The following is a 27,563-nucleotide window of genomic DNA, read 5'->3' as shown; positions in this document are numbered from 1 at the left end:
CGCCGCCGTTCCCCAAAGGAAAGTCGTGGGTTTGCTGCTGGGACAACCTTTCTGCTTGAGCTGCAGCGATGAGGGGGACGAGGTGGAGGGTGGAGGGTGCGGTGAGGACAGGGGAAAAGGACCGAAAATAAACGGGAAACAGGTCAAAGAAATGCAAGAATTGGTCCTGCCTGCGATCTAGCAGCGTGCGATGAGCTGCATATGGTCTCCCTGGTGGTCTAGTGGTTAGGATTCGGCGCTCTCACCGCCGCGGCCCGGGTTCGATTCCCGGTCAGGGAAAATACTTTTCCCCCCACCCCACCGCTCCCAGACCCCTGTTTTGGGGGGAAAAGCTTTTCACATTATAACAAGACGCCCCCCTAGAAGCATTCCTTACCTCCTCTTTTTGTTCCTATACCTTCCCGCGTGCACACCTACCTCGGCAGGGTGTCTCCTCCAACCTAACAGAGCAGCCAGGCATCCCCAAAGGTACTTGGCGGCTTGCGGCAGGCCAGCCTCACCTCTCTTATTTAGCGATAGGTATTATTCTTTTTATGGGTTACTTACTATTTAGAAATTTTATTTAATATGGGTAGCAGCGAGAAATATTTATCCAAACCGTGCAAAAACCCGGGAGAAATTGGAAAGGTAGGGGTTTTTTTTTTTTGGGGGGGGGGGGACGGACGAGAAATAAACCAACCAACCAACCAACCAACCCCAAAACAAGCAAGGAAAAAAAGGAATCGTTAAGTGTTTCTGCCCGGTTTCGAACCGGGGACCTTTCGCGTGTGAGGCGAACGTGATAACCACTACACTACAGAAACACCGCTGGCCCCTTTCCCCTGCCTGCCCGCACTCTGCCTGCACCCTGCCCGCATATTCCGCCCTGCCCAAGTCGGGCTCCGAGACCCTCCACCCTCCAAAACCGCCTCCTTCGAGGGCTGCTCCAAAACCCACCTTATTTTTTGGGGCCCTTCGCCCGATTTCAAGGAAACAAGGTGGTTTCACCACCGAGGAGCGCCAACAAAAGCCTGAATTCGGTAAAATAAAAGCGAAACGAGCCTTTCTGCGCCCTTCCCACTCCCCGGTGGGACCCATCGCTGGGACAAAACACCAATTTAATCCATTTTTGCGGTATAATCACACAGCGCTGGGGTGGTTTCGGCCGGAGGGAGCGGCGCAAAGGGGAAAAATGAGCTTTTTTGTAAGGTGTGAGCCCCCCCCCCCGAAAAAAAGGCACCTGTCAGGAGTGGGATTTGAACCCACGCCTCCACACGGAGACCAGAATACCCAACGGCGGGAAGGCAGAGCCTTGAGTCTGGCGCCTTAGACCACTCGGCCATCCTGACGGTGACGAATTTGGGCCAGAAAAGGGAATATAGCGATGCTAATAATTAAGGGGTTTTTTTATTTTATTTTATTTTTTAGTCTTTTATTTTCTTCGGGGGTTTTATGGTGATTATCAGAGGGGGAACACGGGGAGGTCCGGAATTATTTCCAGCTGAGTCGTGGTAACGTGGGGAAAAAAAAGTCAAACGCCCAACGTGGGGCTCGAACCCACGACCCTGAGATTAAGAGTCTCATGCTCTACCGACTGAGCTAGCCGGGCACTGGAAACACCTTTTTCTGTCCTCATTTTGGTGCGGGGTTCTGGCGGTTTCAGCCCCTCTTCCTTGCCCGTGCTCGGGCCGGGAGTGGAGCGAAACACCCCAGCAGAGAGATTTGTTGGAAAGGCTGAAAAATCTCCCCAGCCGGGTCCTGCGATGCAATTTTGGCATTTATGCAAATTTATGCGATTTTTGGTCCCGCGATTAAAAACGGGGATGAGCCGCTATGAAACCCTTCCCGCTTGGATAAATAATAGCAGCAGCAGCAGCAGGAAGGCGGCGTTCTGCGTGAATTCCGCGGAAAAGCTCTCTTTGTCCACGCGTGTTTTGGTACCAAGGAAGGGTTAAGGGCGGGGATACAGGTGAGGGCAGAGGGAGCCCTTAAAGGGGCCGTGGCGGGTTTCTGTAGTGTAGTGGTTATCACGTTCGCCTCACACGCGAAAGGTCCCCGGTTCGAAACCGGGCAGAAACAGGCTGAAATCTTTTCAATTTTACTCCTTTTCATGAACTTTGTGGATCAATATTCCTCCAAACTCTGGAACGGCCGCGGTTGCAAAAATACCCGTTTGCAGCACAAGTTGCAGGTGGGGATTTATTTTTCGTCTATGCCTTAATATTTTCCCTGGGGACACGGGGACAAGTGGAGCAGCGGGTTCAGCGCAGCCTGGAGTCTCACCCCGCCATGGATGCATCGCTGCTCCTGTCCCCTGCGTTGGGGACAAATGTCCTTTTTGGGTAGGAATGTGCAGGAATCCGTTAAAGCATCTGTGTACCCCAACAGCCCCCTGATATGGGGAAGGGGAGCAGAGTAAATGCTCTCCCAAATTCAGTCCCACCAGACCATAGGAATATTCTTCTTACAGAAACAGCTCGACTGCTTTAATCTTCCACGGATTTGGAATTGCCTGTTACTTTCTAGAGAAAAGCAGAAATCCAGCAGAGATGGGAGGGAATTTGTAAATTCAGCTTCATTTTAGAAAAGGTTAATTAACTTTTCCCTGACCGGGAATCGAACCCGGGCCGCGGCGGTGAAAGCGCCGAATCCTAGCCACTAGACCACCAGGGAGCCGATACTTACCCAAATTTTACCAATCTCATCTTTTATCTCTGCACATTTAGCCCCCAAAGGTGCCGCCTCCCATCAGCCCGACAGGAGCTGCTTTGCTCCGGCCGCAGAATTAATCAAAAATAGCTACATTAATTAAAAACAACAAAACGAACTTTTAAAAAATAGCTACATTAATTAAAAACATTTGTTTTCCCCCAAATCAGCTCTCCCTGGTGGTCTAGTGGCTAGGATCCGGCGCTTTCACCGCCGTGGCCCGGGTTCGATTCCCGGTCAGGGAAAGTTCAGCTGTAGGGGAAAAAGCAAATTCTTTAAAAATCATTATTTTTCCTCCTCGGGGGTCCCGCAGGACTTCTCTGCACTTCGGTGTTGGCAGCGGTCCCCTGCTCCCCAACCTCCCCCAAATAAAACCTCTCCTTCCTCATACCCCGAGTGTGGATGGCTACAAAAAATGGTCGTTTTCGAATGCTAATGGCAAATTTGAGAAGAATTTCGGTAGAAAAAGAGCTGAGAGAAGGTGGAGGTGGAGACCCGGGTCTATCCGGTCACGGGTGGGTCACCTCCAGCATCCCACATCGTGTTTCTGTAGTGTAGTGGTTATCACGTTCGCCTAACACGCGAAAGGTCCCTGGTTCGAAACCAGGCAGAAACACCCCTTTTGGGCCTTTTTCAGGCGTTTCTAAAACACCTCCTCGATTTTTCACTCATACACGCCCTTCAGCGAAACATTGCTTCCGAATACAGAGCGGCAGGGATGCAAATCAAAAGGCAACAAGGGCTCTCAGCACAGGGAAACCTTAATCTGCCGTATCACGATGCACAACGATATACATAACTTTAAATATATGTATAATATACGTACAAACGCTCAGATTCTTGCAAAAAGTGCAGTAATACCCAGCGACAGAACTGACCCCTTCTCTTTCCCTCGGGGTTTACCGTCGAGGAACCCAACCCAAAACCAAATCGGGTGAAATGCCTCATCAGGGCACAAACGCGTTGTCTCTGGATGGGGCGGCACAAGCAAGTGGCGCGGGGGTTTTTTGTGTTTTCCGGAAAAACACGAGGTTGTTTCTGCCCGGTTTTGAGCCGAAGACCTTTTGAGTGTGAGGCAAACGTGCGACTGAGCGTGCAAACCCCCTGCAGGCAGCGGGGCAGCTCCGTGCTTCGGGGTGATGCTCCACAAGCCGGACAGCGACGAGCAGAGAAAATGGGTGAAAACCAGGCGGTTTTGGGGGCTGGGCTGGGGGGAGCAACATGGGAGAGGGGCGCATTTCCCAGAGGGCTTTGAGGTGCCGGGAGCACCCACTGAGGGAAATGGGGTTCACCCTATTCCAGATATGGTGCAAACCCCCAAATTCACCCCGTTTCTGTAGTGTAGTGGTTATCACGTTCGCCTCACACGCGAAAGGTCCCCGGTTCGAAACCGGGCAGAAACACCATTTTTTACGGCGTTTCTCTCCCTGTCTTGCAGATATTAAAGGAGTTGGGTCACGCTGCGTGGGGACGGGGAGACCGGAGTGTCGCTTAGCTCCGGTTTGGCCAACAGGAGAAGGCACCTTGGCCCTGCCCCTTGCAAAGCGATGGCTGGAGACTCCTACCCCTTTTTGGGGTATGTCTGGGGCAGGCGTGTTCGTGGTGCGTCTCCTCCCCTAAAAACCAGTTTTAAGTGGGGAATTCCCTCTGGCCGTCAAAAGTAGCACGCGTTGGGTTTCCCTCGGTTGCGTCCAATTGCTTTGACCACCGTGAAGAGATCACGAAGAAAGGCGTCCCGGATGGGTGTTGGCAAAGGGAGAGGGCTAATTTTTTGTGGTTGGTGGTCTTGGAAGACGAGGGCAGGAAAAGAAGAGTCGGAAGGCGGCAAGAAAGGGCAAAGGGATGCGGGGAGCACCACCGGGAATGGGGAAAGTTCAGTGAAACAACCTTCCTTCCGAATTCCCACAAATATGCCCCCCCGGAGGAACACCTCCAGGTTTCTGTAGTGTAGTGGTTATCACGTTCGCCTAACACGCGAAAGGTCCCTGGTTCGAAACCAGGCAGAAACATAATTTTTAGGGTTTTCCCCCCCCCCCCCCTCCTCTACCTTTTCCCACCCCTCTCTGCAATGCACTTATACGGGACACCCATGTGCTCTTTGAGATTTAGTTTATTTTGGGGTGGTTTTGCACCTGAGACCACCTGCATATGGAGGGGGTGGGATGGCCGCTTCATCCCAGCACTTCTTTTACATCCATAATTTTCGGCATTTGCTTTCCACGTGGATAGGGAGGCATAATTTGCATTTACACCCTGCTGCTTCATCACATCTCATCTTTTTCCATCACGCGTTTAGAGAGAGATAAAGAAGACTCTGTGCTCTGAGCTCACACAGAGGGACACTGCCGGGCCCGTGGGGACCAGCAGCTCTTCTTCCTAAAGTGGAAAGAGTAGCTGCCCAACTGGGGGCACTGATGAGCATTAGCGGCGCTGAGCAGCCCCACCTGGGACCCCCCACTCCCTGCCCATGGTCCGGGGGCTCTATTTAAGCTCAGTCCTGGAGCTTTTCACCCTTTTGCAAGCTGCCTTGGAGGAGCGTCCATGCGTGGCCATGGATGCTGCTGATCCACCCCATGGGCTGCATTCCCAGCTTGCCTTCAGCCCTGCCGCCTGCCCGCAGGCTTCCCTGCTGCCCTCGCTCAGGTACCATGGGACGGACCCTGAATAGAGAGCCCGGGGTGGGAATTATCCAGCGTGGGGGGGTTATATGCCACAAGGGTAGAGTTTTTCTGCTGCATGGTGATGAGCAACTTGGTGCTGTCCCTGCATGACGTTGGTTTCATTCCTGGGATGCTGCTATTTCTTTGACTTAAGCATTACTTAAATATGTCTCAGCTCTTCCTCTTGCATTTTTACTCTCCCATCCAGCCTCCCTCTTGCCCAGGTTGAGTTTCTTCCCATGTTTGTCTCGTGGCTCGGCTCCGTTCCTGGATGTTGTACCCAAAGACATGATTCTGCTATGCTCAAAACCAAGCAACGAGTTTGTTCCCTTCCCCCCAACACATTTTGCATTCGTTCATCCCACGAATGAGCTGAAAAAATAAGACTGCACGGAGGGGGAGACTTCGCAGTGATGCATTCCTGCTTCCGGATGGGATTATTTGTTCTTGGGACGTGACCTAGAACAGCAGCCAAAATCTTGGGCTCCACGTTCAATTAACTCTCTGGAGCACAACCCACTGTCATTAAATCTGGGTTTTCCCCTCCTTGCTGCATCTCTGCTGACCTACATTGCCATGTAGCTTTTGTTAAAGCTCTTTGCTCTTCATATTTCCATTCTTCCAGAAACTCAGATATAAAAAGCCTGGCAAGGGGAACTGCAGCGCTTTTTCTGCTGAACTGTTTTCATCCTCCTCATCCTCGTCCAGTCTTATTTCTATTCCACTTGCAGATATGTGCCAATATAATGTTACCTGTAGCGTGGCATGTTAGGAGTTGAAGTGAATCTCTTCTGAAAATGTAGACTTTCCTGTAAAATTAGGAGATCTGTGTGCAGCAGTTGGAGAAAGAGGCCTGTGTAATGACTGAACTGTGTTCAAACATGGGAAAGATGCCTAAAAAAAAATCAGTAAATGATCTGAAATTCTCATGAATCCCAAGGATCAGATCCCCTTGCAGCAACATCATCATCCACAGCTCTGCATATTTTTTTATAGAGCTACTGAGATGCCAGTAATCTGCTCTTTTTCACCCTTATATCACACCCAAGAAATGGAGGAACTTGTGGCTTCTGGGGTGTTTTCCACCCAGTTGAACGCACTGAGATGAACCCAGCAGCTGGGAAGTCGGGAAGACCTTCCAGTTCTGATGGGAGCAGACAGAAACCCCATGTGTTTGGGGACAGGGTGTCCCCAGGAGGAGGGGGGGAAAAAAAGCCATTTGGTGGCTGCAAGACCTTTCTGGGGTAACTTCTGGACTCCCAGGTGCTGGAGAAGCCACCAAGAAGGGCTGACCGCTGGATGGCAGCAGAAGATAAATCCAAGGACCTGTTGGCTTGGGAGGGTTTTACTATTTAGCTGCCGAAGGAAGGAGGAGGAAAACATGCAGAGACTCTTCTGTGCACCAAGCGCAACCCAAATGTTTTGTGCCCCCCCCCCCCCGTCTTGCGTTATATTTGGGGGAAAAACCCCACAATTGCAGGTCCCTGGTGGTCTAGTGGTTAGGATTCGGCGCTCTCACCGCCGCGGCCCGGGTTCGATTCCCGGTCAGGGAAAGGTGATTTTTACCATAGGTGGTGGTTGGTTTTTTTTTTTAAATTTAGCGGAACCAGCTCTGCAGCGCGGAGCATCCCGACCCCCCTCCGCCCGCCCTCCCCCCGCTGCCCGGTGGCCCAGCCCTCCCCGGGCGTGGATGCAGAGCCTGCTGGATGCAGACCAAAGGGGACTTGGCACTCCACCAGCTGCGGGAGGAGAAACGAACCGAACCTGCCAGTCCGGAGCTCTTTCTGCTCTAGTCTCTCTCCTGAGACGAATCCTCCCCCCCAAATCTCCCCCCCCCCGACTCATTGCACCGCCTGCATCTGGGGTGATGCTCAGAAGCTGCACCATCCCCTTAACTGCCAGAGCCCGGCTAGCTCAGTCGGTAGAGCATGAGACTCTTAATCTCAGGGTCGTGGGTTCGAGCCCCACGTTGGGCGTTGCTCTTTTCTCCCCCCTCCCCACTTTTTCCCCTTCCTCCTAGCAAAAATCCTAGGGCTGTTTCACGCAGGAGGGAGCACCAAGGCTGGGAGGTGTCGTGGGAAAGGGAGAGGGGAAGGAGCTGTGTCTCCCAACAAATCCAGTGTCGTGTGGGAGTCAGGGTGGCCTTCCCTTTCTCTGAAAGGAGGAAAAATGCCGCTTTATCTGCCTTCTTTCTCACCCTTTCCATCATTTGTACCTGTTTTAAATTCTCCTTTAACCTCTAGTATTGCAGAGTGATTCCTACTTGCTCTCATCTCAAGCCCTAAACGTTATTTATTATTGCTTTATGCAGTCTTTGAGCCATGTAAACCTCTCCAGGCTGGAAATGGGTAATAAACAGGAGCAAATCCAACCCCAGGTGAACAGCAGGGTGTTACCTGCTGTACCAAAATGCTCTCAAAGTGCCTGATAAATCCCAGGAAATCCACGTCCTTCAGTTTACAGCACAATGTTTCTAAATACAGGAAAATAAAATATTCAATACCCTATTTTCTTACGTTTAATGCCATCGATGGAGAGCATTCCTGTTGGTTTAGACCACAGCCTTTTGCTCAACAACAGAGGATGCACCACATGTAAGAGCAGGGCAAACAGTGCTGCGCAGCAGAGAGGAAAACAAGTTGAGCTTCGGGCTGGGAAAGTATTGCACCACGCTTCTCTGCAGAGTTGTCTGGACCAGGATATGCGTTGGACCCATGCAAGGACCCAACCTTCTGGGATCTTCATCCACTTGCCCTTTGGTTCCGGCTGCCTGGAGGAGTTGAGCTTGGCTTCATGCTTGAGAAAATGCTGGTATCATCTGTATTTGTGCTGACAGCACGAGAACAGCTGCATAAACATTGTGTTGGGTTGGTACAGGTGAAGCCGAAGGACTTGGAAATAACTTGAAGCAGGCAGGCAGGTTTCTTGGAATTGTGTCCTAATTAAACATGTCATTACTCAAGGCCAAAACCATGCAGTTTAAACCCTCCCTTGTTTTTTTTTTTAGTCCCTTCTCTGCTCCATGAAAAACTGCACCCAGTGGGATAAATCAGTGTGATTAAACATGATGCTGAACAGAGAGGGGGATAAAGAAGGGAGGAGGGAGGGTTTGCTTTTCGGCAGGACCCCCAAATGGGATGAGGCACATCCTTCTACGCCTGTTATTGGTGCTATTTGCGGAGGAAACCCTAAATTAGCCGGTCTCAAATGGGAACTTGTGAAGGTGCTGCCTTCACAAGCAGAAAAGGGCTATAGGCTTACTCGTAGGTCTATAAAATCTGCCTCTTTGGGTCTTTCCTGCGGAGTTAACCCTGGGTTGACTTCAAAGTTGGGAGCTGGGGGTGTTTTTCTGCACAAAGGGAGATGAAAAGGCCTGAAATTCTGTAGACTCACCCATGTAATGAATGACTCCGTGTCCTGGAAGGTCCGTCTGGGCTCGGTGAGGAGCTGTGTTTGCCCAGGTGCGAGCAGAAGCATTGTTCCCACCAAACAATATCCCCCATCGGCTCCGAGGTCGTTCAGGTCCTGGGTCAGCCCAAGCGCGGGAGAGGAATAAAGGCAGCTGGGACGCGTGGCCGGTGGATGCTCGGACTTCGGAGGGGAAAGCAGAGTCTGGTAAGGGACCCTCTCTTGGGGTTTTGCTTTGGGAGTTTTCTGTGCGGGTCTTCTGCGTTTCACGTCCGCTGGCGCCATCCCAACACACCCTCTTAAATCTCCCAGGGAAGAGCTTCCACTTATTTGAATACTCCTATTTTTATACTCGTAAAATTGGGCATTTCGCTAAATCAGCATCAAATTCATACTTTCGGTGGGAAAAATAGTGGAAATAGGGGCTTTTGGCAGCCCGGCTAGCTCAGTCGGTAGAGCATGAGACTCTTAATCTCAGGGTCGTGGGTTCGAGCCCCACGTTGGGCGCTCAAGTTTTTTTTCCTTTTATTCGCCCAAACCTGCCTGCTTCTGGGTACAGACAATTGCTGGTGCTATGTCTAAGCAAGAGGTGGAAGCATCTTAGGAAATAAAGAAATGTGTGTGGGGGGGTTCTCATAAGATCACTTTATTCACTTGGGAGATTTCTGCCTTGAAAGCATGGCTGTTAAAATTAATAGAGCAGAGAGGTGGAATTGCCTGTATTTCAGCTTTTTAAGGTGCTGGAGGATTCTCTAATAAAGTGTTTCAAGTTTCTCTGCTCGTTTTGCCCCAAAAGGGACATCGCAAACATCTGTACTGTGAGGTTTTTGCCTGACTGGTTTTCCCCCCTGCTAGAAGGCTGACCGCTGAGGAAACTCATTACAGGGATTAATGAACTGCCTGAGCCATTCTCATTCATAGGTAACCCTGTGCTGGGCTGAGGTGCAGCTGGGAGGTCAGGATCTGTCCCTTTTCCAAGATGAAGGTGCTCTTTGTGGGGCTGACCCTTGTCTTGTGCATCGGAGTCGGTAGGTGGAGGGTCACAGTTAAATGGGATTTAAATGATTTTAATTTAAGGGCAGGGGAACATCTGATGGTGGTTGGATGGGTCTTGCCAAGCTCCTTCTGTCTGCAACGTTGCCACTGTGTGAGCTGCGTGTCATCCGCTCTGAGTCTACAGTCAGTGGAGAGAAATCTCTGCAACTGTTTTCATCGTTGCTTGAATGAAAATGACTTTCTCTCCACTCACTTCCCAGAGGAGCTATTAAATCCAAAGAGACCTCCTCCGAGCCAGGAGCTTCAGCTGTAGGTTGCTGGATCCTGGGCTAGATGTGCACCTGCTCTGCCCCGAGAGCTGTTGTGATGGTCTTGCTGTGGATGAACCCCACCCCAGAGCCCACATCCACAGTTATTCTCTGTGGGTCCGTGGTCTGATTTGTTCACCGAAGGCCGTGTCTGTCTGCAAAGCTCTGCCAAGGAGGGTTAAGTGTCCGTACGCATCGTTTGCCTCTCCCCTACAGATGAGGGCTCTCATTACTGGGTCTGTAAGTGAAGGTGACACTTGGTCCCTTCCCTGGTGGGCTCTACATCTTCTCTGGGGTCACCCCCATCTTATCGTAGGGACATTTGAAGCAAAACTCCCCATGGCTCTGCAGAACGGAGCCCCAGACTCATTGCCTCTTCTGTCTGCCGCAGCTGAGGCTCTCCAATGCAAAGTCTGCAAGTACAGGATCCCCTTTGTCGGATGTTTCCGGGGAGGAAATGAAACGACTTGTGAGCGGAGAGAGAAATGTGCCATCATCAAAACCTCCCTGGGTACGTAGTGGGGGGGTCAAAACCATGTGTTTCCTCTGGTTCAGTGGGGGTTGCCCTTGTCTTTGGAAAACCAAACTGATTTGCAGGATGAATGAGGATGCACTGATGAACTTGATGTGGGGAAGGGCTAACGAGTGGCCAAATTCCTTCTCTCGATGGAGGTTGCCCCGTGTATGGTTAAAAAAGTCCCTTTTAGGCAAAAGAGAGGCTCTGTCCCCCAAAGAAGCCGTGTGAGTTTTGTCTGTGCGTGCACATGCCTCACTTAGCTCTTTCTCCTAACTAAAACAAGCAAGGTGTGACTTCATTTGGGTGTGCTATTTAAGGGGTTGGTTTCTCGCCTGGTAACTTCAAAGTCCACCACTGATTTTTTTATTAGTTTAGTGCTGCTTTCTTCTAACCGTGGTCTCTCTCTGCCCACCACCCCTGCAGGGAAGGTGACCCTCTATTACCAGCAAGGCTGCACCTCTGTGATGAACTGCGGCCGAGAACGGGCATCCGACGCAGAGTCCCGCCTGACATCCCGGTATTCCTGCTGCGAGACGGACCTCTGCAACGAGGAGTGGGATGAGGACCCCACAGACTAGCCTGCAGCAGGGGGCAGGATCAGGGCTACTGATGTGGTCCAGCCATTTCAATGCTACGAGTCCGCAATTTAATCTTGAACGATTATCACCTTAAATTAGGATGGTTGGACCCACTCTGTCTGCAGGGCTCCCCTAGGCATCTGGCCTGATTATGTTTCAGCTCTAGCAATAAATCTGCAGGCTTATAACTGGCAGCTGAATTTGGCTCGTGTGCATGTTTTCCTTTGCAGACAGACGCTCCTATTAACAGCTCTTCAGACTCAGCATTCCTGGTGGTCTGGAAGCAGCTTGTGGCCCTGAACATAATCCTGCTACTGAAACCGCAAGGGCAAGCCAAGGTGCTTTCCCCTGGTTGCATCCCATTTTTTCCTACAGTGCGGGGCTCGGAACTTCTTTGCTGGGAACTTTTCACCAAGGGTTGCAAAGGAGAGCATCAGGGAGCTGCTGGAAGCCAAGAGAAATAAAGGACATGTATATCTGATAGATATTAGGTACTTATTTCACCCGTGCTAACCCAAAATTCCCTTACTAGTCAACAGACTAGTCATCTAGTGATGATGATGGATGACTTGAGTCATCCATCTAATGTAGAGAATAAATGGTCCTTCAGGAGGTACCAAACTCCTGCTGTTGACTTCGGATGAAACAAAGGAACAGCTTGATCAGTTCAGGACACCTGTAGTTGCTGCCTGCAGCCCAAAGGCCCTGAAGAGGAGAGGGCAATGCATTATAGGTGGTTTTAAAATAGATGGGCTTTTTTTAGCCTCACCCATATCTTTGAGGGCAAGACGTCTATGGTGGGAGGAGAAACCATGAGCATGAAGTGCGGGAATCATGTAGAGGTGGAGATTCTGCTGTTGTCACTGTCTGGTCTAGGAAAATGGGTATTTTGGACTTTTTCTGTCTTATTGCAGCACAAAGGAGAGGGGAGAAAAAAGGAAAAGAGCGTTTATTTTGTCTGAGGCATTTGTAGCTGGGAAGCTCAGTGCTCCAAGAAGTTATTTAGCTAAATGACAGATCATATTTTTTTTAATGAGGATAAAAAAATCTTGTCCGCTGCCCTGGGCAGCAGAGGGATGTTCCTTTTGATTATTACCCCCTGAGGAGTTTGTTTTGCAGACAGGCATCTCTGCAGCCATCAGTTTATGTGGCTTGGGGCTGTAGGGGCTGCTTCCTTCTGTGGATACAGGTGTCTTCTGGAGCCAGGTTCAACTTCTGACCTGTTTCTGGAATAAGAAGTTCGGAGGAGACCCCTTCCAGCCTTGGGACTGAGCCTGAATCTCTGTCCATCCAGCCTTGTAACGGGGTCCAGTTTTGGGGTAAGCAGGGGGGAACTCCAGTGCAGGACAGTGATTGCTCGCGCACGTCCTGCCTGGAAGCACAGGCACGGGAGCCTGATCGTGCTTGGACTCCCCTAACATAGGACAAAACTTCAAAGGATGATCAACCCCAGGATGGTTTGGTACCAAGAACCAGTCCTGCAAGAAACCATGTTATCAGGGTCGAATTTTTTCCCCCCCTCCTCCCTGTTGTTTTGGATGTCCCAACCTCTCCTTACCTAAACAAGCCACCCATGGTAGGTAGGAGATGTTTCTGCCCTTCTTTGCATGTTGCTGCCCCAAATACGAGCTGGGAGATGAATCATTCATTGGTGGCTTTGGAGGAGGGATGAAAAGCTTCACTCCTTCTCGAGCCCCTGCTCTTCTGGAGGGAAAGATGGGACATTGGAGAGGGTTAAAGGGCTGCAGAGACCCTGCGGAGAAGGTCTGGGCTGGGAGACAGGTGGAGGGAGGTGCTGGAAATGTGATCCTGGCTCTGGCCAGGGAAAGAGCTTTGGCACAGAGAAGGAGAGCAGAGCCAGAGCGGCTGGGGAGGAGGAGGAGGAGGGAAGGAGATCGGTGGGTGCCCAGGATAGATGCAATGGGGGAGGGGAAGGAATGGTAAGTGAGATGGTGGGAGGGGGTGACAGAGGTGACAAATGGGGCAACCGAGGGCTGGGAAGGAGCAGGAGCTTGAGCGGCACCGAAATGTCAGAGGCAGCCAGGGCTCGGGCTGGTTTCCTTCATCAGAGCATGGTGGAGCGGCTGCCACGGGCTGCTTCCCGCTGGGACCCCTCGGCCACCAGGCTCCCCCCCCACCTGCCCCTCGCTAACACCCTCCCGATGCAAAAGGTCGGGCGATTCGGGAGGATGCCCCTTTCCTACGCCTCCGCTACGAGGTACGCGGGGTCAGCTGGGGGCATAGGGAGGGCAGGGGGATGCGCTTGTCTGTCTGTCCTTTTTTTCCCTACACCCGCCTCGTTCTCCTGCTTTTCCCACTGGGCTGCCCGTTGTTTCTGTCAAGGTGTCTAACTTTTTTTTTTTTTGCTATTTATGCATCTCTGGATAGCGTGTGGATTTCTCTCCAGCTCATAGGCCACCGCCTCTTCCTTTCTGCAGAGGTGTGATGAAAAACGTATGCGTGGCATAGGAAAACCGTATAGCTTGCGTTTATTTACAGATCAAGAGAAATGGAAAGTGGAAGAGAAAGCAGTTTCCCTTCCATCGGGAGTGGTGTGCGTGTATAAATATATATCAACGTATATGAGCAGGGGTAGGTAGATAAATATGCACAGAGGTGGAAATGGTGGTCTGCGGAAAAATTCCTTTTCTGTAGGGAACTGCGTGCATATAAATGGATACATATTGCATATATAGGGATATATGTGTGTACATATATAGGCACCTATATATATGAGTCTGTGTGTGAATATATACATACAAATATATATATTCTGCTATTTGCCTGAGCCATTTGTTCCGTGTTATTTCCGATCACAAACTAAGGTGGGTCATAGCAAGCACTGGTATTCAGATTTTGTTTTCCTGTGAGAAGATGAGGGATTCCTTTCCAAGCCCAGAATTGTATTTAAACTGACCTGAAAAAGCTCATTTCTAGTCCCAAATGAGCAAGTCTGGATTAGCAGTAAATGAATGCCTGAAGTCTGATGCTCCTGTTTAGCAGATGTTAGAAAATGCAAATGCCAGAAAAGCTTTAAAGTTACAAGAGAGGCTCAAGTGGAGGGTGGGTGCCCCTGCTCAGTGTTCTTCCCCAGCTGCAATGGTATCAGGATGAACACAACCCCTACTACAAATCGGAAACCCTTTGCAAACCCCTGGCATCAGGACACCGCGACTAGTTTTGCTCATATAACTCCTCCAGTACAACCTCTGGGGTTGGGATTTGTCTCCTCTTAGCTCCAGGTGTCTCCAAGTGAAAGATATCAACTTGGAGATGTCAGATCAACTGGGCTGACTTTGAAACCAGCATTTATGGGCAGGAGCACTTGATCTGTTTTCAAGTCCTCATTAGGAGAAGATGAATCACTCTCCAGAAGTGCCTACATTTCTCTGTTGATGGTAATGTGACCCCCCAAGTAACTAGATGACCGTCACTCACTTTTATCTCTGTTCTCCATAACAAGAGCTTTGGTGAGCTGCTCAGGTGGAGACAACCCTATTATAGACAAACCTCAGCCAAGGAAGGTCCTCATATATTAATTATCATTCCCATTTAATGCAAGACCTCCGAAGCTGCACAAAATGTCCTTGGAAGGCAAAAAGTGTTTTTGAGATGCAGGGCCCCTATTCAGAGGTTAATCTTTATGGATTTGGGAAACTCACCCCCAGACCTTGATATGGACTTTGCATCCCTGTGTATTCCCTTTCTCCTGTTGCTTTTTATGGCCCCTGTTGAGTCCTGGAGCTCAACTGAGTTATCTGAGTCCCCAGCTGAAGCTTCCAGGGTGAAATGGGTCTTTAACGAGAGCTCAGATGGTTACCTGGATCAGAGCCTAGAGCAGCTGTTAAACACAAGCCTGGGGACTCAGATCTTGCATTTAGCACCGGGTCAGCCAAAAAGCAATGAGATCCAGATCTGTCGGCCGTATTCCAAATGATTTCCCTTTTCCCACCTCCTTCCTGGGGGGGGGGGGGGGGAAAGACAGGGAGCTCAAAGACAGGGAGCTCAGGATTTGTGGGGGAGCAAAGGGCAGCGACCTTCCGCTTTCTTTTTCTTCCACCTATGTATTGTCCCCTAATGCTGAGGTTTTTGTTACCAGTTTAAAGAAACCAGACGCTGCAGAAGTGACCTCAGGCAGCGGGCTTGTTCCTGGAAGAGGAACGCCCACTTGGGGCCGGATGCCAAGCATTCATGTTCCGCATCCAGCCCTGGTGAAATCAGTCCTTGCCCACAGGAGAGAGGCCATGGCGGCGGTGTTTCTGCCCGGCAATCTCCAGGACGAAGCCACTTGCTCTGTCTGCCTGGAGTTCTTCAAAGACCCCGTGTCCATCGAGTGCGGGCACAACTTCTGCCGGGCGTGCATCATCAAGAGTTGGAAGGACCTAGAGATGGACTTCCCCTGCCCGCAGTGCCGAGAGGTCTTCCAACAGAAGAGCTTCAGACCCAACCGGCAGCTGGCAAACATGTCTGAGATCATCAGCCAGTTCACCCTCCGCGGGGCCAAGGGTGCTGAGGAGGACGGGCTCTGCGCGAAGCACAGGGAAGCCCTGAAACTCTACTGCAAGGACGACCGGAGAACCATCTGTGTGGTATGCGACAGGTCCCGGGAGCACCGGCCGCACGCCGTGGTACCCGTCGATGAGGCATCCGAGGAGTACAAGGTACCTGTCTGTCTGTCTGTCCGCCCTGAGGAAGACCCCCCCCCCCCATACCACAGCGGTATGTGTATGTGTGTTTGTGCTCGCTGAAGTCCCCACGCAGTCGCCTGGCTTTCCCATGCTCAGCCTCGTGCTCGACTGCCCCGTAAAAAGCCGGTTGCTGCTTTCTAGCTTTCCGAAGACCTGGAAAACCTGTCTCCTCTCCAGATATGCAAAACCCTCTCATGCATTTACATCAGCCCTGCAGCTGGGGAGAGCGTGGGATTAAACACAGGAGGCTGCGAGACGGAGTTTCTCCCGTGCAAGCTCCTGCAAAAGCCCTCGGTTTGAGCCACGTGAGCATCACGCTGCAAACACTACCTATGGGCACCCACCTTATTGGTAGGGTAACAGCTGATGGAGAAAACACCCGCGTCTATTTTAGGTCTGGGCAAGCATCCAGAGATGACTATAAGTTGATTAAAGCCAGGCTGAGTTTTGCTTGTGCCAAGAGCAAAGGCGGGGGAGGCGGTAGCAGCAGCTGATGAAAACAGTGCATGTACGCTCCCCTGGCATCCTCCGTCTCCTTTCTTTGTGTCCCGGCATGCACGTGAGCTTGTGGTGGTCCTTGGGGTTGCAAACGTGGGTGTCTGGGTGAGAGTGGGCAGAGCTGAGCCAGCGTGTTCCCCCGGTGAGAGTGCCCCGGAATTGTTCTTGCAATCCTGCTTGTCTTTGCGCAGCTGCAAGAACAAACTGTGCACAGGCGGAATAATGCAGCAAAAGAAATCAAATGCAGCAAAAGAAAGAAAGAAAAGCCAGTAATATCTTCTTTCTTTGTTCCTAGGAGAAAATCCAGGGACGCTTGGATTTCCTGAAAAAGGAGAGGCAAGAGCTACTGGAGTTTAAAGTGAACGATGACAAGAAAACCCAGGAGCTCTTGGTGCGTGCCCGCAATGCAGCGTTCTGGGGTGGTGGGGACAAGGGTCCAGGCTGGGACACATGGAGGAGAGCAAAGATAACCGCTGTTTGTGGAGTAACTGCCCATGGCCTTTGCTCTCCCATTCCCACCTCTTTTCAAGGCCTTTGTCCGGGCATGCCACACGCAATATCTCCTCACCCCTTCCCAGCTGAAGGCACCCAGCCTCACAAGCAAGGCAGCAAGCAGCAGGCAGTGACACTGGCAGGTGTCATTTGGTGGCTCCAAATTCACCAGGTGGCCTCCCTCCGCCCCAAAATCATTGCATCAGCTTAAAACCCTTTTTGCTGCATTTTATTCCCAGAAAACCATCGAGAATGAGCGGCAGAAGCTGCTCTTGGAGTTTGAGAGGCTGCGGCAGTTCCTGCATGACCAGGAGCACATCCTCCTGGGGCAGCTGGAGAAGATGGAGAAGAACATCGCCAAGAGGCAGAACGAAAACATCACCGACCTCTCCAAGGAGATCACGCTCCTCAACAAGCTCATCACGGAGCTGGAGGAGAAAATCCAGCAGCCCATGCTTGAGTTCCTCAAGGTGAGACGTTTGCTATGGAATGAACCTTCAGGTCTGAGTCATGACCCTTCTTCATCCTTTTCAATGTGTTTCTGGATCCCGTAGAGGTGTTTTGAAGACAAATGTCCTTTTTCTTTTTTCCCCCCCCACCTTTAATGAGCAGATGGTGCATGGCAGTGCCTGAGTGCCTTGAGCTCTGCTGCACCAGCAATAACACACAGCAACTATCTCTGGCTCAGGAACATCCTGAAACAGAGGTGTAGTCTTCATATTTAATAGCCTCTGATAAATTTTTCTTCCATGAATTTGTCTGGGCCTTCCTAGCACCCATAAAATCCTGTTTCAAGGCGTTCAAAGCTGAATTAGACCTCGCATGAAGAGCCACCACAGCGGTACTGGCTAGATCCTTAAACCAAGCAACTCCTTTTGCAAATCCAGGTCTTGATGGGTTTGCAGCGCTGAAGGTTTGTCACAGATGTCCACTCCTCCAGCTTAAAGGCGTTGGTGAGGGCTCGGGATGGAGTGGAGTATAGAGGCACATGGAGCCGGGCTCAGCAGGACACGGCTCCTTGCCAGTTTTCGCAGCGGGATCCTGGCTGCAGAAGGTTGGCCGGGACCTGAAAGCAGAGCCGGGTTTTAAAGTCAAAATGAACTATTAACCAAGCTGGAAAGTATGAGGGAGAGAGCAGATGGAGTCCAGATATTGATTGCATTGCAAAGAAAGAAGCTGGAGCCAATCCAGCCCTCCCTGTTACCCAAACTCTCCTTCGCAGATGAAGTGGGGCTTGAAAAACAAACCCGAGCTGCCCATCCCAAAACCAAGCAGTCCTGTCCCCCCCCCCCCGGCATGGCAAAAAGTGAATGGGTGACCTTCTTTTAATTAACGATGTTTTGATTAAACTAGGTAGATTGAGCTTCTGGTGCACACAGATCTGCGGTTAAATTCCCTCCCAGGCAGCATTGAAAGCACTGTAAATATTTGCAGATGGTTTCGGTACTTGGCCATGGGTGAAATGTGGTCTTTGCTCAGCCCTCACCAATGCGTGTAAAATGATCCTGTAACAATAGGTGATACTTTTTTAAAAGGCCACGTTGGAAATCCTTAGCCAGCTCCAGAGTCCTTTTCCGTTCCCTGGCAGATGGGTATGGCTTTGTGTTGCCTTTGAATCACATCCAACGTACTCGCCACGGTTTATGCCCTTCTTTACATTATTTTAAAGGCATCAGAAAGGACAAATAGTGGCATGGACCAGACTAAGCACGGGTTTCATCTCAGTGAACTTTCGCCATGTAGCAACTAGTTATTGAGGGTATTTTAACCTGTAATTTACCTCCATAATTCACCCTTCCTGAGGGCAAATCATTTCCACCGTTGGGACATGCATCCCAGGGTGGGATGAATCACCCCTTCCTTGGAGGCACCCTAAACTCTTCTTGGTGGTGACTAGACCATGGAAGTCCTGATATCATGGAGTCACAGATGCTCAAGTTTAATGCCAGCTTTCTAGGTGGCCAAGTTATAGCAGATGATGTCCCTTTGGCTCTTAGGCAGGTGGATACTTGCAGGTGCCTTTCTGTATCTCAGGACTTCACATGGGACAGGTTGATAGGACCTTCTCAGAAGTCAGAGACCAGCAGAGGGATCCTTAGAGCATCTCAAAGGCATCTCAAAACCCTACAAAGGCATCTCAAACCCTACACCTGGGTTCACAACAACAACGGTCAAATAATGGAATAGGAAACAGAGAGGTTTTTGTAGTCACCACCCTAGAAGATGCTCCCAACTCACCTGGGCAAGGCCCTGGGCAAGCTGGAATGCTTTGAGCAATGGGTTGGATGAGAGACCTCCAAAGGCACCTTTCAACCTAAACCACGTCATGACTCTATGGGCATAAAGCTGGAGTATTGTACGTAGGAGCGTTTGGGAAGCTTGGCCCCCCCCAGAAGCAGCCGGGTCTTTAGCTGCTGCAGACATTTGGGTGGGATTTGGTGGGACTGTGGCCTTCCAAAGCTGAAAGCAAACATTTGAGGCACGGATCGGTGTCTGCTTGATGCAGCCGTAAGGGATGGACGTCCTGGTTGGGTTAGATGAAGGGGAATTGCTCTCGTGCTGTCTGAGCCAGGGGAGACATAGAACACGCTGCACAGGGATTTCACTCGGTCTCTCTTCTTCCTTTCTAGGATGTAATGAACACCATAAGCAGGTATGGAGCACTGCTTCTTCCCTTCTTTCATGCTTTTTTCCCCCCACCAGCACTGGTTAAAGGTCAGTATTTGCAGTCCAGATGCTCAGGGAGGCACCGGGGTAGACGGAGCTTGCCTCCTACTCGGTGCAAACCCTGGGTCTCTTCCAGCTTCTTGGGAAACTTAGCGTTATCACAAAGTCTTTTCCTACCAGGCGGTTTCTTCAAAGGTCAAGTGAGACCAGAAACCCCAAGTCATCTTATTTGCCTGATATGCAGTTCACCCAGGGCAATGGTTTAGGCACCACTTAAGCTCCAAAAATGAAATTTAAGCTGCAGCAGGAGCAGCTGAGTGGGGGTAACCCAGCACAGACACCCTTTTCAACAACCAGCTGAGGGGGTTTTCAAAGGTGACATGTAAATCCTGGTGTCCTCAGCCCGGGCAGGTTGAAATCCATGTGTGATCCTCGCAATGTGATGTCGAGCACTTGGACAGACTGCCGGTGGGATGGGGTGGGAGCATTGCACGCTGCCAACTGCAAATGAAAAAGAAAAGGGGGGAATATCAATGATTTTCTTGTTGGTTTTATTTTTTTCTTTGCAGGAGCGACGACGTGAAGTGCCAGAAGCCTGTGCCGGTATGCACGGATATGAAAATGCACATCTGCAATTTCTCCCTCAAGACCGTCGTCCTTGAGAAAGTCTTAAAGAAATTCAGAGGTACGCGGAAACAAAACCGGGGGGGTTTAAAATAGGCCTGGCCTTTAGCAGGCGTTGGGGAAAAGGGATGAGGAGTGCTGGGGATGCTGCGGATGTCTTGAGGTCCCTTAGCACATGCCTGGCCAGCAGTACCGAAACAGGAGAGTAAATTATGTTGGAAAGGACTTCTGGAGATGTGCATGAACAGGAGGAGACTCACCCCGCCAGGCTGCCAGTGAAGGAGATGCAGGATTTTTTTAAAGAGGGAAAAACCCGAATCTGGGACATCGATTTTAGTGCAATAAAGCCTGCAATTTTCACATCTCCAATAGCTTGAGGCCGGGATAGCCAAGCTTTGCATTTAAAAAACAACTCCTTGCAGCAAAACCACGAGATGGTGCTGAGGGATTTGGAAAGGAAGCAAGCTTTCCTTCCAGAAAGCAGATCTGGAAGAGAAAATCCCTAAATGCAAACTATGCCCTGGAGCAATAATAGGCTTAAAGTATTGTACTACAAGTTTGAAACTCATAATACAACGAGAACAAAATACGTCAGGGCATGATAAATAAGGCTTAAATAAATCCTGCATTCTCTTGATGTCGAGAAGCTTTTTTTTTTTTTTAAGGCTTTTTTTGGATAAAAATTTAAAAATATTTAGCAGGAATTTCCCCTGTTGCTTTTCCCCATTGCACAAGCTGGTGGGAGCTGGCATTGCTCCATCCTCAGCCCTTGCTGCCCGTCAGGTCCCATGTCGGCAAAGATGGCACTTTGGCAATGTGGTGTGGGTGTAAACGTCCCCATAAAGGAGATTTTGTGGTTCCCTCCGGCTCTCTCGGTGTTGCCATTTACTTGCCTGTCTCTTTTCAGAAAACCTGCAAGATGAACTGGGAAGAGGTGAAAAAGGTAAAAGGAAAATATTTAAGACGTAGCGCCCTGGAGCAAAGACTTTAAATTGTGGTTGTAATTTGCAAAGCTGGTTTTGCAAAGCCAAAGAGAGGGGGAAGAAAAGAAAAAAGGCACTCTAGATTTCTTTTTTTTTTTTTTAATTTCTTCTCTCTCGATGATTTCCAGATCCAGCCTGCTCAGTTCGAGAGTCAAAAGACGATTTTTCTAGCTGACGCCGGGGATCTGACAGCTAAGCTAGGTCCTTTCTGCCTGTTTACACTTAACAAAACTACAGTGCGGAACAGAAAGAACAGATATTTGAACCCCAAAATGGATTCATACCCTTTCAAGCCACAACCTGCTCTAAGTCTGCCAGATTTGCTCTGTGGCCCGTGGTCAGGCTCCTGTTGTCCACCAGGGTTTGGGATGGAGGGTGTGAGCGCTCCATAATCTGCTCCAGTGCAAAGTGAGATAACTTAAGTTCTGTGGAAAGCTGCTGAAATCGTGGCTGTGGGCAGGCGGATGCTTTCAAATCATGCTGTGATGGAGAAGACTTGCTCACCAGCTCTCTGGGGTTGGCGAAGGAGCAAGTTCACATGAGAGGTCATGAATTTGCAGCCGGCAAAAGCAGCTGGGTCGGCCCAGATTGACTCTCTCAATGCTGGATGAGCCTCTGCTTTGCTTCACCAGCGGCGGTGAGGACAGGGGAATGCCCAGGAAAGCACAACGATGGGCTCTGCAGTGGTTCTGTCACCAGCCCGATCCCTCTGACTTTGCACTGTGGTGGGTGCAGGGCATGGGGCAGATGCTGTTAAAATCTGTCCCCGTCCTCCAGCTCCCTCGGGATGAAGGTTGCATAGACATGCCCAGAGCAGCCAGAGTTATCCCAGCAAAGCCAAGCCCTCTTTTTGAAGAGAAGGCTTATTCTTGCTTTTAAGGTGGTGGTCTTCAGCACGGGGCTTGCAAACCCCTTGGGGAAAGGCAGAAGAGGACAATCCATGGGTTGGATCCTTTCCAAGGACCGTCCAGCTTAGAGGGGCCAGACTCTGCTCGCAAACATCCCCAGACACCTCTGGAAAATGCCAAGGGGTTGGCAAAGTAAAAGAAGAAAGGCTGATGACCACCGTTTAAAAGCAAAATGGCAAAACGACCCTCACTGCATGTCCGTGGTGGTGTGTGTGCATGTGTAGAGGTATAACTCGGCTGGCGCATCAAACCAGCAAACCCTCTGAAAGCAGATTGGGCCACAGCTTATGCTGCGGAGAGCTGGGGGATCAAGGGGTGAAGAAGGGACCAGCCGAAACCTCGTAGCAGTTGTTGAATCCCACTCCTCTGACTGCCTTAGTTCATCTTTTCCAAGAGCTTTGAGTGCTTTTATTTTTATTTTTTTTTATATGGCGCCTGAGCTCCTGGAGTCTCTTTTTTTTAAAAAAAATCAAGCCAAATCATCATTCACAGCCCCTGCAGCTGAGCTGAAGCTCAAACCCAAATCCTAATGACTCCAGCAGCTGCAGATGCAAGAGGAAGGCAGGAAAACACCTTTTAAAGAAAAGATTGGCGTCAAGGAAATCTGCTCATCCCATCCATTTCCCCTAACTTTGGCTAATGGACACTTTACAAGCACCTATCTCCTGGTCTGATATAATAGTGCAAAATGCAGGAGATGTTATTTTAAAGCCAGTCTCCCAGTTTTGGGGAGGAACCTGGTGCTTAAGTTTTGAAGGAAAAAAGGACCTACCCTTTCCTGTGGTTGCTATCACTTTTCCGACCCCTGTGAAAAACCATGAAGCTTTCAATCCCATCATGGGTCTTTTCGGAATTCATAGGCAATTTTCAGGCCCAAAACTATGGATTTTGAAAGCGCATAAAGACCTTTAGCTAAATAAACTCTGGTGCAGCATCCAACACGTTTCAGCTCCTAAGGTCCCATCTTAGATTCCCCCAAAGGGTCTCATTCATTCACGGCAACTTTGCTGACTACAACCACAATTTGAGGTCACTAACGTGCTCGCTGTTTCCTTTGAGCCTGATTTTGGAAGGGGAAAAGATGTTAGTATCAAACTTCATCTACATGCATGTTTCCTTTGGGCTGCCCAGATGTGATCTGGTGTGTAAAGATGCCCTTAGGTCATGGCTTTCCATGAGGACTTGTCATCATGGGGTAGTTCGGGGACAGATACTCAGCAATTTATGATCTGAGGGGTGTGCATACCCCATCTTGTGTGTTGCACATTAGATGAGCCGGAAACAAAAAGAAAAAAAAAATATGAATTTCTTTGGGGAAAAAAGTCTCCACCTAAGGTCCGTTTTTACTGTATATAATTGCTAATCATTTGCATGCGGTTTTATCGTGTTCTTTGCTCCTAATGGCCCTATGTTGTTGTTACCCCATTTCTTAGCAGCAGCAGCATGAGTTTTGCCCTCCCGTGAAGGCAACTGGGGTGTCAATGTGGGAGGACGGTGACTCCCTGGTCAGTGTTTGAGGGGTGCTGGCTGGTGGCGTTGCTGAAGGATCATGAGCTGATCAAAGAGCCAAAGGCTACAACACGGTTGTAGGTCTCCCTCTAGAACATCCTGAACCAGATCTTGGTCCTCATTTACCATGATGTGCTTTGCCGGGTTGTTCTTCACCTTTACCTGGTGGGGCTTAACCCCTAGTGAGGATGTGAAAAGGTGAGGCGGATGCTCATCCCACATCTTTAACTGGGACCTTCCTCACCCTCCTCCAAGTTTCTCATGCACGCAGCTTGTCCCTGTGTGCTGGTAGAGAGAAGCAGCATATTTGTTAACATCTAAAATTACTCCTCTTAGAATTAGCCCCAAGCATCCAGGCTTCCCGCAGAGTCAATGGTGAGAGGAGACATCTCAAGGACCTCAAAGCGAAGCCAATGTCTGAACTTGGCTTTCCTTCACCACGGACTGTCCAGGGAGCTGAAGAGGAGCAGTTATTGAGGTTGGGATGTGGTTATTGAGGTTAGGATGTGGTTCAGCAACTGATAAAAACATCCCCAGCTTGGGCTTTTAATTGTTAAAATTCTTATTGAGTTACTATCACTGTCACTGCTGTCATCAACAGAGGACCTGACCCTGGACCCCGATTCGGCAAACCACCTCCTCATCCTCTCTGCAGACCTCAAGAGCGTGAGGATGGGCTGTAGGAAACAGGAGCTGCCCGACAACCCCAAGAGATTCGACACGAACTCGCGGGTGCTGGCTACCACGGGCTTCAAGTCGGGAAGACACTACTGGGAAGTGGAGGTGGGGGCCTCGGACGGTTGGGCCTTCGGGGTGGCCAAGGAGTCCATCAGGAGGAAAGGTCTGACGCAGTTTTCCCCCGAAGAAGGGATCTGGGCAGTGCAGCAAAACGGAGGTCGCTACTGGGCGGTCACCTCGCCCCAGCGCACCCCGCTGTGCCTCAGCCAGAAACTCAATAAGGTCAGGGTGTACCTGGATTACGAAGGGGAAGAGGTCTCCTTCTACAATGCTGACAACATGCAGCACATCTTCACCTTCAACGTTGCCTTCCAGGAGAAGGTGTTCCCTCTCTTTTCGGTCTGTTCCACCATTACCTACATCAAACTGTGCCCCTGAGACTTCTCGTGGGCTTCGCTGAGGACCTGTCTCCATGGTCTTCACTGGATGGTGCCAGGACAGCAGTGATGGCCACAAGAGACTCTCAAATCAACCATGCAGCCTGGTTCGTCGGTACATAGGCAGGCAGATAGCTGATAGATGGGTAACCAGGTAGTCAGGGAAAAATGTCACACGGGGGGGTCTTCAGATCAGCTTAAAACAGAGGACAGCTATTGAAATTATCAGCAATCCCCAGAAGGTTGTGGTCACCATCTCAAACCCATCTCTGAACCAACTCACCTCTTCAGCGAGAAGGAAACCACTGGTAGTTGGTTTGTGGCTCCAAGTCTGGTAACGGACGGGTATTTTTCTTTTCTTGTGTGGGTCTAAGGATCAATATTAGAGCTGGTGGGAAGTTTTGGAGTGGACCCTCCACCCCTTTAGAAGTGTCAATGACTTAAAAATGAAATGTTTAGTGGGTAAACGTCCTGCCGGAAAGGTGGCGAGAGTAACACTGAGCCACTTTGGACATCCATCCAAAGCTGGAATAGGCAAAGCTCCTTTCTGTTTGATCAAGCGAAATCAAATTAGAAAGTTTTGCTCCTCCTGAAGTGAATTTAATGGGGATTCTCCATTGTTTTATTATGCTGTTGCTCCCAACAAACTGTAGTCACCACCTCTGTGCCGAAAGTGGAAATCCTGCCCAGGTGCCCTCACTCCTACAAGATTTAGGAGGAGGTAATTAGGCTTATTAACTGCTTCTGGGGAGTGATTGGATTTCGGTGAGTCAGGATGCTCAGTGAGGATGCTCACACCCTCATGCTGGGCTGTGTGAGTGGTTATAAGGGTCTCAGCTGGAGTTTCTGGCTTTTTCCCTCTTGCTCCTGCTGGGAAGAAAGGTCCCCAGTGAAGGGTGGGTGCCTGGTTACTTATTCCAGCTGGTGCTCCTAAAATCTGGGATAATAATTGTACTCCAAAGGCTGTTTTTGTGGTGTGGAGATGGTGGTCTGAGCTGTCCCAGGTGATCTAAACCACACGGCCACCAAGATCTGACCTGTCTTGGAATCAAGCTGGGGTTGAAGAGATACGGTGGGCCTCTCCATCAGCTCGTGTAAGTGCTCTGTGCTTCAGTTCTCTGTCCGTGGCTCCTCTGGGCAGGAGGGGAGGTAGTGCTGCTGCTCTGGAAAAGGCTGAAAGGTGCTTTTATTTTTTTTGGTGAAGCAACAAATGTTAATGTTGCTGAGGTGCGTTTGTCCTACTGGACATGAGCAAGACCCATGTTTCTGAATTTTGGTGCTCCTGTGTAACTCAACTCCTCCTGAGGTCCTCTCTATGTAGAAGATGTTGTTTTCAAAATAACCCCTTGAGGTTTTCAAAATAACCCCTCGAGGTTGTCCTGCTTTGCCCGTAGTAACGTAGACTTCGGGTGCTGAATCTTGTATTTCCTCAGGCTCCCTTTACTGCTCAGTTCTCAGCGAAACCGGCCATTTACCTTTGTCTTCTGTTTTCTTTTTCTGGAAATCCTCGCTCTTTGCCAAGACAGCAAAAGTTTAACACGTGGCTTGCTTTGTTCGCTGTCGCTTTTGCCAAAACAAAGCGGCCTTTCAAAAATAATAAGTCTGTTATTGTCCGAAGTGCTGAAAAATATGGTTTCTGGTTTTGGGCATTGTTGGCTGGCTTTTCAACCTTTTCTAGAAAACATGTTAAACCTCTTTAGGAAATGTTGGGGGGGGGGGGGGGGGGGAGAAAGCTTTTTTTTTAATCAAGAACAGCATTTCCTGGCCAGCTCTAAGATGAGAAAAAGACATTTCTGTGCATAGCTGATCTTCATACGTGCTCAAATCTACTGACAAAACCCTGGTCAACTCCAATGCCAAGAAATTGTGGGTTGAACAAGTGCATTTCCCACGTTTTAGGGTTCTTAAACCCCTCCCCTGCAGTAAACCCATGTCACGGCAGCAGAATAAAATGAAAATGCTGCAAGTCCTCTCCCAGGGCACGCAGACCCTGTGCGTGCGGATGGGTGGTTGCCCTAAACCCCTTCAGTTGCTTCCACCGGTTTGTGCCCTTGGTGGTGACGATGTGCGGTCTATCAAAGGCCACCTTAGAAAGTGGCCTGACTTGTGCAAAAGGTGACATCAAGACCCAAACAGACCAGAAGTGGAGCGAATCCGTAATAAAATGTCTGTCTGTTGCTTACGCGGTGAAGAGGTGCTTTTTTCCCCCCAGGTTTACGTGGGAATCGCCCCATGCGCTGCTGAAGGTTTTCTCTGTGCACAGCTGAGCCTTTAGCTCTGTCCCACATAACGGAAATTTGGCTGGGAGCTGCTGGAGATGAAGCACAATCCATCTGCTATGAGATGCATTAATTCAGGATCAGGTGAATTTAAGCTGCCATTAGTCATAAAAAGAGCTGGGGGCGACTGGTTTAGGCACGAACATCTCCGTTTTTCAGCCGGTGGGTTGTTTCCTACCCTAAGAGTCTTTTTTTTTTTTTAATGAGTTCGGCTTTAAATCCACATTATTTAAAGCTGCAGCAACTCTTATGAAGGTCAAGCTGCGAACGGTTGAGCAAAATGCCTGAATTTTCTAAGCTCCATCCATTGCTGAAGCTATGCCACTGTAGAAATTGTATAAATAAATAAAAATCCCGAGAATAAGAAAGGCATTAGCAGGAGGCACGGTATTTCTTATGTTGTGCCTTGGTGTTCGTCTTGTTTGTACGTGAGAAATGCTATTTCTGCAAACCGCGGGAAGCAAAAAACGTCGCCCGAGCGGATTTGAAACCTCCCCGATTGTTCCTAGCCCACGTGCTGGAAATAAAATATGAAGGTGCTACCTGCGCTCATCTTCTCCTGTTTATTATTCCCAACTGCTACCGGGCTGGAGAAGATCAGAATTGTGGTTTGAAGGATCGTCCTGCTCAGAATTTAAGTCTAAA

At 49.8% G+C, this 27,563-nt stretch overlaps 1 protein-coding gene, 1 long non-coding RNA gene and 13 other non-coding genes across 17 annotated transcripts; 10 read left to right on the top strand and 5 right to left on the bottom strand.

Moving 5' to 3' along the window:
• The first annotated feature begins 207 nt into the window (after positions 1-207).
• TRNAE-CUC (transfer RNA glutamic acid (anticodon CUC)) lies at positions 208-279 on the top strand. The gene has a single exon. It is a non-coding gene; the product is annotated as a tRNA-Glu (tRNA).
• Positions 280-730: 451 nt separating this feature from the next.
• On the bottom strand, positions 731-803 carry TRNAV-CAC (transfer RNA valine (anticodon CAC)). The gene has a single exon. It is a non-coding gene; the product is annotated as a tRNA-Val (tRNA).
• Positions 804-1,220: 417 nt separating this feature from the next.
• TRNAL-CAA (transfer RNA leucine (anticodon CAA)) lies at positions 1,221-1,328 on the bottom strand. Its single transcript has 2 exons — positions 1,291-1,328; positions 1,221-1,266 (listed from the first exon to the last, which is right to left on the bottom strand). It is a non-coding gene; the product is annotated as a tRNA-Leu (tRNA).
• A 187-nt stretch (positions 1,329-1,515) lies between these two features.
• TRNAK-CUU (transfer RNA lysine (anticodon CUU)) lies at positions 1,516-1,588 on the bottom strand. Its single transcript has one exon. It is a non-coding gene; the product is annotated as a tRNA-Lys (tRNA).
• Positions 1,589-1,985: 397 nt separating this feature from the next.
• On the top strand, positions 1,986-2,058 carry TRNAV-CAC (transfer RNA valine (anticodon CAC)). Its single transcript has one exon. It is a non-coding gene; the product is annotated as a tRNA-Val (tRNA).
• A 522-nt stretch (positions 2,059-2,580) lies between these two features.
• Positions 2,581-2,652, bottom strand: TRNAE-UUC (transfer RNA glutamic acid (anticodon UUC)). Its single transcript has one exon. It is a non-coding gene; the product is annotated as a tRNA-Glu (tRNA).
• A 209-nt stretch (positions 2,653-2,861) lies between these two features.
• TRNAE-UUC (transfer RNA glutamic acid (anticodon UUC)) lies at positions 2,862-2,933 on the top strand. Its single transcript has one exon. It is a non-coding gene; the product is annotated as a tRNA-Glu (tRNA).
• A 298-nt stretch (positions 2,934-3,231) lies between these two features.
• Positions 3,232-3,304, top strand: TRNAV-AAC (transfer RNA valine (anticodon AAC)). The gene has a single exon. It is a non-coding gene; the product is annotated as a tRNA-Val (tRNA).
• Positions 3,305-4,018: 714 nt separating this feature from the next.
• Positions 4,019-4,091, top strand: TRNAV-CAC (transfer RNA valine (anticodon CAC)). Its single transcript has one exon. It is a non-coding gene; the product is annotated as a tRNA-Val (tRNA).
• A 533-nt stretch (positions 4,092-4,624) lies between these two features.
• Positions 4,625-4,697, top strand: TRNAV-AAC (transfer RNA valine (anticodon AAC)). Its single transcript has one exon. It is a non-coding gene; the product is annotated as a tRNA-Val (tRNA).
• A 2,132-nt stretch (positions 4,698-6,829) lies between these two features.
• Positions 6,830-6,901, top strand: TRNAE-CUC (transfer RNA glutamic acid (anticodon CUC)). Its single transcript has one exon. It is a non-coding gene; the product is annotated as a tRNA-Glu (tRNA).
• A 350-nt stretch (positions 6,902-7,251) lies between these two features.
• TRNAK-CUU (transfer RNA lysine (anticodon CUU)) lies at positions 7,252-7,324 on the top strand. Its single transcript has one exon. It is a non-coding gene; the product is annotated as a tRNA-Lys (tRNA).
• A 1,866-nt stretch (positions 7,325-9,190) lies between these two features.
• On the top strand, positions 9,191-9,263 carry TRNAK-CUU (transfer RNA lysine (anticodon CUU)). The gene has a single exon. It is a non-coding gene; the product is annotated as a tRNA-Lys (tRNA).
• A 2,828-nt stretch (positions 9,264-12,091) lies between these two features.
• LOC143171550 (uncharacterized) lies at positions 12,092-12,929 on the bottom strand. Its single transcript, XR_012997202.1, has 2 exons — positions 12,714-12,929; positions 12,092-12,633 (listed from the first exon to the last, which is right to left on the bottom strand). It is a non-coding gene; the product is annotated as an uncharacterized LOC143171550 (long non-coding RNA).
• A 342-nt stretch (positions 12,930-13,271) lies between these two features.
• Positions 13,272-26,338, top strand: TRIM7 (tripartite motif containing 7). Of its 3 annotated transcripts, XM_076360630.1 has the most exons (9): positions 13,272-13,373; positions 15,390-15,816; positions 16,637-16,732; positions 17,073-17,303; positions 19,464-19,486; positions 20,070-20,185; positions 21,032-21,067; positions 21,236-21,308; positions 24,126-24,188. In XM_076360630.1, the coding sequence occupies exons 1-8, from the start codon at positions 13,318-13,320 to the stop codon at positions 21,280-21,282; spliced, it is 1,032 nt and encodes a 343-aa protein (XP_076216745.1). In that variant the 5' UTR covers positions 13,272-13,317; the 3' UTR covers positions 21,283-21,308; positions 24,126-24,188. The 3 variants fall into 3 exon arrangements, with proteins under 3 accessions (XP_076216745.1, XP_076216744.1, XP_076216746.1); XM_076360629.1 differs by lacking the exon at positions 21,236-21,308 and having other exon boundaries at positions 13,273-13,373; positions 24,126-26,338; XM_076360631.1 differs by lacking the exon at positions 21,236-21,308 and having other exon boundaries at positions 13,297-13,382; positions 15,156-15,816; positions 24,126-26,338.
• The last annotated feature ends 1,225 nt before the right edge of the window (positions 26,339-27,563 follow it).

This window comes from Aptenodytes patagonicus, chromosome 27, assembly GCF_965638725.1.
Source record: "Aptenodytes patagonicus chromosome 27, bAptPat1.pri.cur, whole genome shotgun sequence".
Lineage (NCBI taxonomy): Eukaryota > Metazoa > Chordata > Aves > Sphenisciformes > Spheniscidae > Aptenodytes > Aptenodytes patagonicus.
The sequence above is the reverse complement of the archived record's forward strand: the minus strand, read 5'-3'. Positions and strand labels throughout refer to the sequence as shown.

Excerpts from the sequence above, each read along its gene's own strand:
- TRIM7 (XM_076360631.1), top strand. The coding sequence starts at position 13,318 with ATGCAAAAGGTCGGGCGATTCGGGAGGATGCCCCTTTCCTACGCCTCC. Across the intron at positions 16,733-17,072 it reads AGAAAACCCAGGAGCTCTTG|AAAACCATCGAGAATGAGCG; the intron begins GTGCGTGCCCGC and ends TTTTATTCCCAG. Across the intron at positions 19,487-20,069 it reads GTAATGAACACCATAAGCAG|GAGCGACGACGTGAAGTGCC; the intron begins GTATGGAGCACT and ends TTTTCTTTGCAG.